Source organism: Aulonocara sp. 'chitande type north' Nkhata Bay, linkage group LG2 (assembly GCF_057382095.1).
Source record: "Aulonocara sp. 'chitande type north' Nkhata Bay isolate Kocher_YH1m ecotype deep benthic linkage group LG2, A_spYH_male_GT1.1, whole genome shotgun sequence".
Taxonomy (NCBI): Eukaryota; Metazoa; Chordata; class Actinopteri; order Cichliformes; family Cichlidae; genus Aulonocara; species Aulonocara sp. 'chitande type north' Nkhata Bay.
In genome coordinates, this window is record NC_141345.1 from 15,056,990 (window position 1) to 15,069,831 (window position 12,842).

Here is a 12,842-nt window from a genome sequence, read left to right on the forward strand (position 1 = left end):
TTTAGACTGTCGCACTGGGGGTAGCTGATAGAAGTCTCCGACAGCAAGGACTGACATGCCTCCAAAGGGTCTCCGAGTCCCTTTGATCTGTTTGAGTCTTGCATCTACATATGCAAACAGATGTCTTGACACCATAGACACTTCGTCAATGACGATTATTTCAGCATTCAAAAGTTCTGATCTGACTTCATCCAGCTGATTGCCAAGTCCCTGAATGGGAGGTTTTAAGCTTCTAGGCAGCTTGAGAAGAGAATGCAGTGTTGTTCCAGAAATGTTAAAAGCTGCAGTCCCAGTGAAAGCAGTTAACAGGACAGTGGGTTTTGATATGTCAACGTCGTCTGCATATCTGGGCACTTTGCTCAGTATCTTAGATGCTTCTGAGTAGATGCATTTGATAAGATGTGATTTTCCTGTTCCAGCACCACCATTAATATAAAAGAAAAACTGCTCTGGATTTAGAGCACAGACTCTTTTAATGCACCAGTCTCTAACTGCATAAAATATGCAGGCTTGCTTCTTGTTCAGATTCTGAAACATCTGACGTAACAATGTGGGATCAATAGCAGGGGGTTCCCTGATGGCTCTGACTTCTGTTGAAGCATCAGCCTGACGGCTGTAGTCGGGCACATCTTCCTGTTCATTTTCATTGTCTCGCTCTCTTTCTTGTTCGACAAGTGGCAACCTTACGAGATCTGATTCAGGTGCCAGATTACACCATTCGTCAGTCACACCTCTGTTCTGCTCATATTCCTCAACAGCGCTCTCGATCTCCTCACTGTTTTTCTCATATTTTTCTCTGTTTCTTTTGACAATGTGTTGCACGTACTCAAGATGGTCAGTACCTGGTAGCTGTACACAGCCAGCACCATAGAAAGCCTGATAGGTTGGCAACGATGGTGTTTTCAGTTCGTGGTCTGAACGATGAGGAAGGTACAGTTTAAGCAGTCTTCCGTAATATTGCTCTGGATGTTTTTCTTGTGAGCAGCGGTGAAATCTGATGATAGCAGGCTTATTGTTTTTGCGCCTTTGCACAAACCCCATCTCATTGAGAAGGGGCAAAACATCTTTACCTTTTTTCTGTTGGCCATAGACAATCCTGCAAGTAGCAGCAAAGTCTGCCATGCACATCTCCTCATACTCTGGTGTTTCAGGTCTGGCTTTGTATTTGTCATTCAAAGATGTCATCCAAACATTGGAAGACTCAGGTGTTGTGTTGTCCAGAACTGACAGGGGACGACTCATTTTCACAGGATTATCATCAGTTGGTATGAATATTACAGCACGTGAACATTGCTTCATGTGAAGACCACATGCACGAGCAACACATTCTTGTGCACTGATCTCTCGCTTCTTTGAATATGCCTGCATGACGGCTCTCATTTCATCGCACTCATTTACACTGTCCTTATGGGAGTTCTCAATGACAGTTTTCAGGTACTCAGATAGCCCGCCCTCTTTTTTTGATATATATTTCATTAAATAATTTGCAGCACCAAAAGCATCTAAAACAAAGCTTATGTCGATATTACTGTTCCAGGCTTCAAGCAAATGTGGATTATAGCCATTTATCCAAGAGTCTTTTGGATCACGCTTTAGTATGATCGTACTCCTCATGTTCATTTTATTCAGGTATCTCTGATATTCTGCATGTGTCAAGTTGCATCTTGCCAAGAGCTGCTCTAAACTCATGGAAGCAGTTTCAGGTTCATTCAGCAGCTGGTTCAGTGGTCTGAGCTTGTTCTTTGCTGTTTCTACTTCCAGTGCATCATCCTCACTGGGTCTTGTGATCATTGTCTCATTGCAGGGTGGTTTGGGAAAACCAAAACGGCACCCGGAGCTTAAACTCCTAAAGCACGTCTTTGTGTGGTTCTTACTATGTTTTTGCACTTCTGTTACTTTCTTGTACAGTTCAGGTTGTTTATGTGGATCAGGCAGCTGAGCTGTGATGTATTTGTTTATAAAATCAAGAACAGTTTGCTCATCATCCTCCTCAAACACAGGAGCACCTTCTACCCACAGGAGACAGTGTATGTGTGGGCTTCCTCTGTGCTGAAACTCAACTCTGTAAAAGTAGTCAATGACTTTGCCAAGTGGCTCTGCGGGAGATAAGAGTAAATCTCTGAATAATGCTTCAACTCTCTTGTCAAACATGCGCATTGTTGTGACAGGATTGCTTCTCAGGATGTCACACTTTGCTGACCAGTCAAGTCCTTCAAAATTCACTTGTTCACCTTGCTGCCTTGTTATTGCCTCGATCACTTCAGGCCAGCGCATTTCAGCAGCTGAAAATGTGCAAAAGAACGTGGGAGTTCCCAACTGTCTGATCATGGCAAAAAGATCTCTTGTTGTTTTCTCCCAATAGGCTGGGGTTCCTCTCAGAGGCTGCATGAATCTCACTGCGTCTTTATTTCGCACCAGTTTCTCCACCTCATGTTTATCTTGTAACATGCCTGAGGTTATTTTTCTCCCATCTCTGGTCAGAGGCTTTGCCTTTCTTAACTGTATCGTCATGCTGGAAGTAGCCAAGTGTATTTCAGTCACAAACTGTGCAAAGAACAAATAGTTTGTGTCTTTGGCAAAACGATCATCAATGCAGAAAAGTCTTGATTTGAAATACCCACTGGGGGATACTTTGATCAGCCTTCTTTCATCAAGTGTGTTTTGGCCTGTAGGAAACTGCACAGGGAAGGCCATGGCCTCCAGTTTAGGTGTTTTGAAAAAACTTATTGGATTGTTTCTCTCTGCAGGAGCAACAGAGTAGATTCCTTCACTGAAACATAATATCTCCTCAGCCACATCAGGGGGCTGTAAACAGGACTCGAGTGCAAAACCACCATTAGTCAGTCCATCTGCTTGCTCTGAATCATCTCTCATCTGTTCATGCGATTGTTCACCATCACAGGGTAACGTGTCAATGTCCTGTTCATTTTTATTTTGTGCTTCACTCAGTGCATTTTTCTCACAGCTGTCAATTTCCATTAAATCAGCCTCATCATAATCGTCCTCATTCATGTTTTCATCATCATCATCATCATCATCTTCATCAGGAAGTGTTGGATCACACAGCTCAGCATCATCTCTGATGCTCACATCCTTATACTGTGGATGAATCTGCTTGAGTTTATGCAGTGCTTGCACAAGTTTAGACCAGCTTACAGTCTGAAACAGCTGATGACCTTTGTAAGACAAGCGTCTCTTCAGTTTCACTCTCATGATCTGAGAATTAATTCTCAATCGAGGCAATGCTTCAACAGTTTCCTGTACCTCGGATGGGACACAGACCACATTTCCTCTAATTGCTCTTTGTCTGCCTTTGGGAAGAGGAATGATCTTGGCAAATGGTATGCACTTGGCTATGAGATGTCTCTCCAGTATGTTGAGATCAGACAGTTCAGGTGGAATATCAGCAAGCTCTAGTGTATTGGCAACAGCAAGTGCTGGCATGAATCCATTTTTAAGATGATCGTGGCAGGTGTGACAAATCCACTCTCTCTTTCTCTCATCGGGAACATTGCACTGCTCATTTCTGCAGTTTTCATCACAAACATGAACAAACTTTCCTGTCAAACATGTTGCAACCACATGTGGGTTTTTGACATAATTTGACCTTGTGCAGGGTCGTACTTGGTTTGGAAATGAAGCCTTGAAGCATACAGTACATGGGTATGATGGTCCAACTTTGATTTGTGATTTGAACACAGATATGGCCTCGTTAATCACACTGTTGTCACTCTCTTGGGTTTGTCTGTTCACCCATCTGTATTTCCTTTTTATTTTCATTGCACATCTCATATTGTGCATAATCCTGAAGGCAAGATTACTTTGATACCTGTCTCGCATTAGTTGTTTCATTAGTTGTCTGTGTCTTACTCTGAATGCGTCATCACGTGCATAACGCTGAGTCACTCGAGATCTCTGTCTCTCTCTGAATTCAGGGTTTTCTTGATACCTTTTAGTGATATAGTTTTTTTGTTTTTGTCTAAATTCAGCATTGTCACAGTAGCGTCTTTTAATATATTGTTGTTGTTTCTTTCTGAATTCATCGTTCTCACAGTAGCGTCTTTTAATATATTGTTGTTGTTTCTTTCTAACTGTAGCATTCTCAGAAAAACGTCTTTTAACATATTGGTTTTTTTTCTGTCTGAATTCATCATTCTCACAATAACGTCTTTTCATATACTGTTGTTTTTTCTGTCTGACTTCAGGATTGTTTTTATATGCCTCGCTTGTGCAAGATTTTTTCTTTTCTTTGTAATCTTTATTTGAAGCGTACTTTTGTCGTTCTTTCCTTTTTTGGTTTTCTTTTCTCTGATTTCTGGGTTTCTCTGATGCCATTAATCTTCTTTTCATTTTTTGCCTTTGTTGTTTATTAACTTTTTTCAGTTTTTGTAAAACTATATCAGAAACATCACAGGCAGCAACATTTTTTATTGCAGCATTTGATTGACATGAAAAAGCATCATTCGATGGAAAGAAATTTAATTCACTGCATAGTTCTTCAGTTGGTATATTAGGAGGTTCATTCTGATCTTCATATGATGTGAACTGAGTCATATGGTCTTCTTTTTGTTCCACCAGTGGCGTACAAATGGACATTTGAAAAAAGATGTTCTCAGTCAGATCAGTGGTTGTGTTTCTCCTTGGAGAAGAGGAGTTTGCTTCATCAACAGTTGTATCAGAGTGAGTAGGTGCCACAGCAGTGGCAGCTGTTGGTCTGCAGACTGTGTCTGTGATAGTATCACTCAGGTTGACTGTGCTCATACTGTAGAACTGCACAGGCTTCAGTTCATAGTTACAAGAAGGTGATATCTCCATCATTTCATAAGAATCTTGGATCCTCTTAATCATGTCACTGAGGAGTGTGAATTTCAGCATCACTGCTGTACCACGATTACGTGACTGTAGTAGTAGAGGAAGACCACTGGCTGTTCTGGAGTGTGGATCAAAGAAACCATATTTGCCCGATGTGGATCTGAACACTGCGATACACAATCCACTCATAATCAATAAGGCATACTGCACATCTGACAACAGGCAGCTCAGTCCTGCTTCTAAGCTGAGAAAGGTATCTACTGCCTCCTCTGGAGGTTCTTCAAATGTCCCATACCGGGAAGGCTGTGTCATGTCGACATCATACATAGACCTGCGAGCATCAACTTTGTCTGGCAGCTCATCGGTTGCCAAATGAATATTTTTAGGAAATCTTTTCTTGGCCTCTTTGTACATCACATCACCTTTATCCAAGACCAGATTAAGGTCAGCTGTAGTCATGTTTTCATTCTCATGAAGGAATGCAAGAAATGTGAGTGAGTTACATGTGCACTGCTTGTTTCTGGAGTCTCCATATTTAGGATGTGCCTGGCTGTGAGATGCACAGACCTGTGTAACAGATGGCTGATTTTCAAGGTTCTCTCTTTCTGCATGAGATTGTCCTGCCACATCATTGTGACAGCCTCTTTTCAAAAAATCAGCATAACCCACCTGTGGGGCACTTGACACCTCATGTTGTTCATTAACTTTATGCTGCAGTCCACTCTTTACAGCATCAGCATAAGATACCTGTTGTACATGTGCAGGAACATGTTGACCTGCCTGTTTGACACCATCAGCATTGGTCTTTGCAGACACACTGTCTTCTGCAGAGCTCTGAGGAAAATCACACTCAGCTTGTTCACATGTTGGCACACTGTGAAACTCATGGAACTTCTTCCAGCGTTGTTTTGCAGCTTGTGACTTTTTCTGCTTCCTTGGCATTTTTACACAAGTGTTTCTCTTAGTCTTTAGAAAATATGTTTATAAAATAAGAGTGGCACACAGCAGGAGATGTTCTCTTTGTCTTTATATTTCAGTTTTTATTTGTCTGAAACAGTTGTCTTTCGTTTGACAGTTTGTTCTTCAGTCAAGAGAATATTATGCACTCTCTTTATTGGCTTGGCACAACTTAGCAGCAAGCGCAAAGTGAAAAACAGGTAGAGAGAAAATTTAGAAGAGAGAACAGGCAGAGCAGGAGAGACACGGTTGGGAAATCACAATCACACCGTGAATTAGAGTTTTCTTTGTTCAGTTCGTTCTCAGGTAGAGGCAATATATGCACTCCTTATTGCTTTAATGGCTTGGCGTTTTTCAGCAGCAAGCCAAGAGTGAAAAAGAGGTAGAGAGAAAATTTAGCAGAGAGAACAGGCAGAGCAGGAGAGACACGGCTTTAAATCAAACCGCAGAGTTTTCTTTGTTTGTTCAGTTTGTTCATAGGTTGAGGCAAAATATGCACTCTTTATTGCTTTATTGGCTTGGCGTTTTTCAGCAGCAAGCCAAGAGTGAAAAACAGGTAGAGAGAAAATTTAGCAGAGAGAACAGACAGAGCAGGAGAGACACGGCTTTGAAATCAAACCGCAATAAGATTCTTGGTTTGGCAAAATTTCTCACAAACCACAGGGTGAAATACAGATGGAAAGAAGGCAGAGACAATAGGTGGAGCAGGACAGAGGATAGAGGGGTTGGGGGGTTGGGATGTAAGAGAGAAGACTGGAGATCTGGTCCTTCTTCTTCTTCTTCTTCTTCTTCTTCACACTGTGAACAAAAAACAAGAAAAATATAATAATTTTATTAAAATAATATCACATGGCAATTGTATGAACTAATTGTGACTACTGAAAAAGGACAAAACAAATATTCAAGCTAAACTGTTGTCGGCTGCCATGTGCAAAAAGTTGCATAATTGGGCACTTTTTAAAAGAATATTTAATTAAATTCAGCAATAATATTTTTAAATACAAATATGATTGAGTGAATCATTAACTAATCACATGTAGTGTGACTACAAAAATGTACGAAAAAAAATATTTTAGCCCAATTGTTAAGCTGTACTTGTGTGTATTTGTTATAAAATTGTGTTTAAAAGGTCTAGCAAAAACTTTGAACCCACACTTTACAGTTTATATTATTCCGATTATTTTTTTTATTTTGGTCTACTTCTCTTACAGTATGTGCACACCTACCAGGCAAAGCACAGATGTCAGTCAAGTTCCTGAAAGTGTAAGAGCAGAAATAATATGTTAGTTGTCTGTACAGTGTTATCAGACTAACAGAAATACAAAGCCCACACACCATGATACACTGAACTTATAATTAGCAGGTTATACAGGTTATACAGCACACTAAAAGACACAGCAACCATTTTATAATTCAAACTAATTACCTGAAGTATTGCCACTTATGTAAGGCTACTGTTAGACTGTTATTAGCCTTAGCATTGCTGATAGCGCTAGCATTCCAGCTAGCATTAGCACTTCAGTTAATGTTAGCACTGCAGCTAGCGTTAGCATCGCAGCTAGCGTTAGCATCGCAGCTAGCGTTAGCATTCTTAGTGTTAAAACTGAGCCACAATGGCAATAATGAAGCTCATTTGTTACTTTTGTCTCACTGACTGCCAATAAATATCACAGGAATATTCTTTTTGTCAGTTAACAACCGCTAAGGCTAGTGTTAGCACTATAGCTGGCGTTAGCATTAGCATTGAAGCTAGCGTTAGCACTGCTGCTAACAGCAAAACATCATAAACCTGTATAAATGATAGTAAAGGTTATTCTTTTTTTTTTCTTCTTTATTCTTTGAACTCTTTTGAACTCTGTTGGACTTGATATCTGAGTTTAAATGTCAAATGTATTTTTACCATCATAAAAATAAAACACTGCAGTACTGAGTGTACTATACTTACCACAGCAGAGAGCAAAGCGGAATGACGACAGTTGGTCCAGTGATGGGTTAAAAACAGATGAGGCGTTCAGGTGGTGCTTGGAAATTTGATCATCAGGTTGAACAGCATTAATGAGCATATACATGACTGTGTGTTGGTCTGTGTGTGTGAGACATAGAGAGAGAGGGAAAAATACACTAGACTAGTATACAAATGGGTACTTTTTGCCCGAGTATAAGCGAATGAGTGACGCACAGAGAAAGAGGGCAACTGGCATTAAACGAGCAAATAAAAAGTATGTCATCTTGAACTGTTTTATGGGTTTTATTTTAAGACTACTTTGAGTGTATTCGTGGGGAGATAAACTATACAGACTAAAAACAGAGACATTAAATGAGATTAGATTATTTAAGATGTGGGAAAATCCACTACAGACAGGTAGATGCTGTGAGCTTTAATTATCCAGTCAGAAAAGATTATTTTAAAGTCATCAACTGACTCCAGATCTGAAAAACCTGTGTGCAGAAGACAAGTCCACCAATACACAATCAGCTTGAATTTAGCAGGGCAATCAGAATGCTCTATTCAGTTGGCCTACACTAACTACTGACATACTATTTGTCTGAATTATTAACGGAGCCAAGATGCAGACTGCTTAAGTAGAGAGCGAGCTTTATAAACACGAAGGCGAAACAAACAGGAACGTGGTGTACAAAAAACACCTAAGAGTAACCTAAACTGGAAAAGGCTAAGCAAAAACAAACATGAAACAGAGATGCAGGGAGACGTAGAAAACATAGGGAAGCCACACAGGGCAACGGAGGACGATACACAGATGAACCAGCCACAAACAGAGGCAAACACAAGGCTTAAAGACACAGAGGGATAACGAGGAAATGAGACACAGAAGGAGGGCAAAGCTGGGAGTAATCAGACATGATTGTCTGACATTTTCCCTGTCAGACATAACAGGGGAAATGTAAACTGAACACACTGAGATTAGACACGGACCTTGACAGTAAAACAGGAAACACACCGACAGAACAAAACCCACACAAACTTAACACAGACTGGGGGACACAGAACATAGGAACATGAAATGTGAAAAAGGAGCACAAAAACTCATAATAATAATAAACTTAAACATAAACACGGAGTCACAGACTCTGGACAATGACACTATTATTCTGTGACCCCTTTCAAATCTGCTTAATGGCATCTATTGGAAAAACTGCTTCTAAATCCAAGATTCCTGTCAAGCCAGCTTTTAAACCATGGAGATCCAGAGGAATTTTTCTACACAACAGCATGTTCTTTATGTTCCCGCTGTCAAAAATGTGGTCACAGGAGTAATGTAAAAGGTGGGGTCTTTTCTGCTGTTGAGACAAACTCCTGACTGAAAACAATGTATTTCTATGGGTCAGTTAGGAGGTTATCTATCTACTTGGATCTACACAGTTCAAAAAGTTTACATCTCTAAGTTTTGAAAGACACGGTGTTGGAAAGAGAACAACAATGGCTACGTTTTGATGGTAAAATGATGGCTGTAAAGCAAACACTGTGGACACAGTAGCAGTTGAAAGAGAAGTGTTTAAGATGAATCTTGGCAGAGTGAGACAGAGCTCATTAGGCAGGCAGGTGTGAGCCTGGTTGCTATAGTGACTGCACCCAATGGCTCCATACACACGACACAGACATGCGCCTCACTTTTGCTGCTTAAAATGAACAGAAAAGTCAGGCCGAAACAAATCGTTCCCAAATGAAAAGTAGAAATCGACTTGATGAAATTCCTTCACCGTGAGCGACAGCAATGTCTAGTCTATACTCTAGAAAGTGCATTTTCTGAAGAAACTGCAGTGTGAATGCTTGAATCTGAATGTATGCACTGAAATGAATTAATTGCTGAATTTTGAGTTAAAAATTTTGAATGAGATGAAAAATACAGAATTTAACCTGAAAACAAAAGTGCTGAACTGCTAAAAGCTGAAGGTTACACAGAAGAAGAAGTTGGAAAAAAGCTGAAAATGTTTTAATTGTAAATTAGAAAAACCTAAGAAATGAGAAAAGAACATTTAGAGTCAGAAAACATCTGAATGAATATTAAAAGGTCATATTCTTTGAATCACTGAATGAAGAAAATGTGATCCCTCCACTTGGACCCACACAGTTTAAAAAGTTTACATCTCTGAGCTTTGAAAGACAAGATGTTGGAAAAAGAACAACGATGGCGACGTTTTGAGGGTAAAATGATGGCTTTAACACTGTGGACACAGCAGCAGTTGAAAGAGAAGTGTTTAAGATTAATTTTGGCAGAGTGGCAGAGAGAGCTCGTTAAGCAGGCAGGTGTGAGCCTGGTTGCTATAGTGACCGCACCCAATGGCTCCATACACACGGACACAGACATGCACCTCACTTTTGCTGCTTAAAATGAACAGAAAAGTCAGGCCGAAACAAATCGTTCCCATATGAAAAGTACAAGTCGTATTGACGAAATTCTTTCACCGTGAGCGACAGCAGCTTCTAGTCTACTGAATTCTCAGTTTTCATGCCTGTGGAGTTTATTATATGGACGTGGTGACAGTGGAAAGACACCATGCTCTTCTGATTTTCAAACGAACCTTCTGAGCCATTTTAACATTAGAGTCTATGGAAGAGTTGGAGGGAGGAGGCTGTGCATTGGTGACATTTATGAAAGAACCATAACACCTAGGACAATAGTAAACACATTGGATGAAAGAGGACAGCCATGGCTACGTTTTGAGGGTAAAATCATACCTGTAGAGCAAACGCTGCGGACACAGCAGCAGTTTTAAAAAAGATTTTAAGATTAATTTTTTTGCTCCTCTCACTCTAGCAGTTGAGCTGCCTCACTCTAGCCCCAACATTCCGTCCCATACACACCCATTATAAACTCTGAAATGGGTGAAAAAACATCATGAAACTTAAACTGGAACTGAAGAAAAAGTATAATAGATATTGAAAAGATAAATACAAGTTGAATAGTTGAATGTCTTGTCTTCGTTTTAAAGTTTGAATGGTGGCTCTATGTCAATGTATGTGGAAGTAGTAAGAGTTTAAAAATGAGTAAGTTGAATGAGAATTTGAAGGGTCTCCCCATTGAAATACATGGGAAATTTTTGTTGAATAAAGTTGAATAAAATTAAAAATATAAATGTTAAAAATGAGAAAAATAGAAGCAGTCATGTCCAAAATAATAGGAATCTAACGATGTTTGAATGGTTTTTCTAAGTTGAACGGTTTTGAAGGAGTAGGCTTTCAAAAAACGTACGGAATAAGAAAATATAATAATAATAAAGATTAGAAGAACAATACTGTGAATGCTTTTCAAGCATTCACACTAATAATAATAACTAGAAAGTGCATTTTCTGAAGAAACTGCAGTGTGAATGCTTGAATCTGAATGTATGCACTGAAATGAATTAATTGCTGAATTTTGAGTTAAAAATATTGAATGAGATTAAAAAAAAAACCAAAAAAAAAAAAGAATTTAACCTGAAAACAAAGGTGCTGAACTGCTAAAAGCTGAAGGTTACACAGAAGAAGGAGTTGGAAAAAAACTGAAAATGTTTTAAATGTAAATTAGAAAACCCTAAGAAATGAGAAAAGAACATTTAGAGTCAGAAAACATCTGAATGAATATTAAAAGGTCATATTCTTTGAATCACTGAATGACTCAAATGTGATCCCTCCACTTTGATCCACACAGTTTAAAAAGTTTAAATGCCTGAGCTTTGAAAGATACAGTGTTGGAAAGAGAACAATAATGGCGACAATTTGAGGGTAAAATGATGGCTGTAACACTGTGGACACAGCAGCAGTTGAAAGAGAAGTGCTTAAGATGAATCTTGGTACAGTGGCAGGCAGAGCTCGTTAAGCAGGCAGGTGTGAGCCTGGTTGCTATAGTGACCGCACCCAAGGGCTCCATACACACGTACACAGACATGCGCCTCACTTTTGCTGCTTAAAATGAACAGAAAAGTCAGGCCCAAACAAATTCTTCCCAAATGAAAAGTACATGTCGTATTGACAAAATTCTTTCACCGTGAGCGACAGCCATGTCTAGTCTACCTAATTCTCAGTTTTCATGCCTGTGGAGTTTATTATATGGACGTGGTGACAGTGTAAAGACACCATGCTCTTCTGATTTTCAAACGAACCTTCTGAGCCATTTTAACATTAGAGTCTATGGAAGAGTTGGAGGGAGGAGGCTGTGCATTGGTGACATTTATGAAAGAACCATAACACCTAGTACAATAGTAAACACATTGGATGAAAGAGGACAGCCATGGCTACGTTTTGAGGGTAAAATCATACCTGTAGAGCAAACGCTGTGGACACAGCAGCAGTTTTAAAAAAGATTTTAAGATTAATTTTTTTGCTCCTCTCACTCTAGCAGTTGAGCTGTCTCACTCTAGCGGCAACATTCCGTCCCATACACACCCATTATAAACTCTGAAACGGGTGAAAAAACATCATGAAACTTAAACTGGAACTGAAGAAAAAGTATAATAGATATTGAAAAGATAAATACAAGTTGAATAGTTGAATGTCTTGTCTTCGTTTTAAAGTTTGAATGGTGGCTCTATGTCAATGTATGTGGAAGTAGTAAGAGTTTAAAAATGAGTAAGTTGAATGAGGATTTGAAGGGTCTCCCCATTGAAATACATTATAAATTTTTGTTGAATAAAGTTGAATAAAATTAAAAATATAAATGTTAAAAATATGAAAAATAGAAGCAGTGTTGTCCAAAAGAATAGGAATCTAACGGTGTTTGAATGGTTTTTCTAAGTTGAACGGTTTTGAAGTTATAGGATTACAAAAAACGTACGGAATAGATAATAATAATAAAATAGAATAATAATAATAAAGATTAGAAGAACAATACTGTGAATGCTTTTCAAGCATTCACACTAACTAGAAAGTGCATTTTCTGAAGAAACTGCAGTGTGAATGCTTGAATCTGAATGTATGCACTGAAATGAATTAATTGCTGAATGTTAAGTTAAAAATTCCGAATGAGCTGGAAAATACAGAAATTTTCACCTGAAAACAAAAGTGCAGAACTTTTGAAAGCTGATGTTCACACAGAAGAAGTTGGAAAAAAGCTAAACATGTTTAAAATGTAAAT

General features: G+C 39.1%; 1 protein-coding gene across 1 annotated transcript; it reads right to left on the minus strand.

Moving 5' to 3' along the window:
* Nucleotides 1-232: 232 nt before the first annotated feature.
* On the minus strand, nucleotides 233-7,952 carry LOC147337506 (uncharacterized). The gene is made up of 5 exons (XM_086308872.1): nucleotides 7,715-7,952; nucleotides 6,996-7,024; nucleotides 2,232-6,567; nucleotides 543-1,223; nucleotides 233-240 (listed from the first exon to the last, which is right to left on the minus strand). Exons 3-5 carry the CDS (start codon nucleotides 5,752-5,754, stop codon nucleotides 233-235), a joined length of 4,212 nt encoding a protein of 1,403 aa, XP_086164998.1. The 5' UTR covers nucleotides 5,755-6,567; nucleotides 6,996-7,024; nucleotides 7,715-7,952.
* Between the last annotated feature and the right edge of the window lie 4,890 nt (nucleotides 7,953-12,842).

Excerpts from the sequence above, each read along its gene's own strand:
- LOC147337506 (XM_086308872.1), bottom strand. The coding sequence starts at position 5,754 with ATGCCAAGGAAGCAGAAAAAGTCACAAGCTGCAAAACAACGCTGGAAG. Across the intron at positions 1,224-2,231 it reads GGCAATAACAAGGCAGCAAG|TTCTGGACAACACAACACCT; the intron begins GTGAACAAGTGA and ends GTCCCCTGTCAG.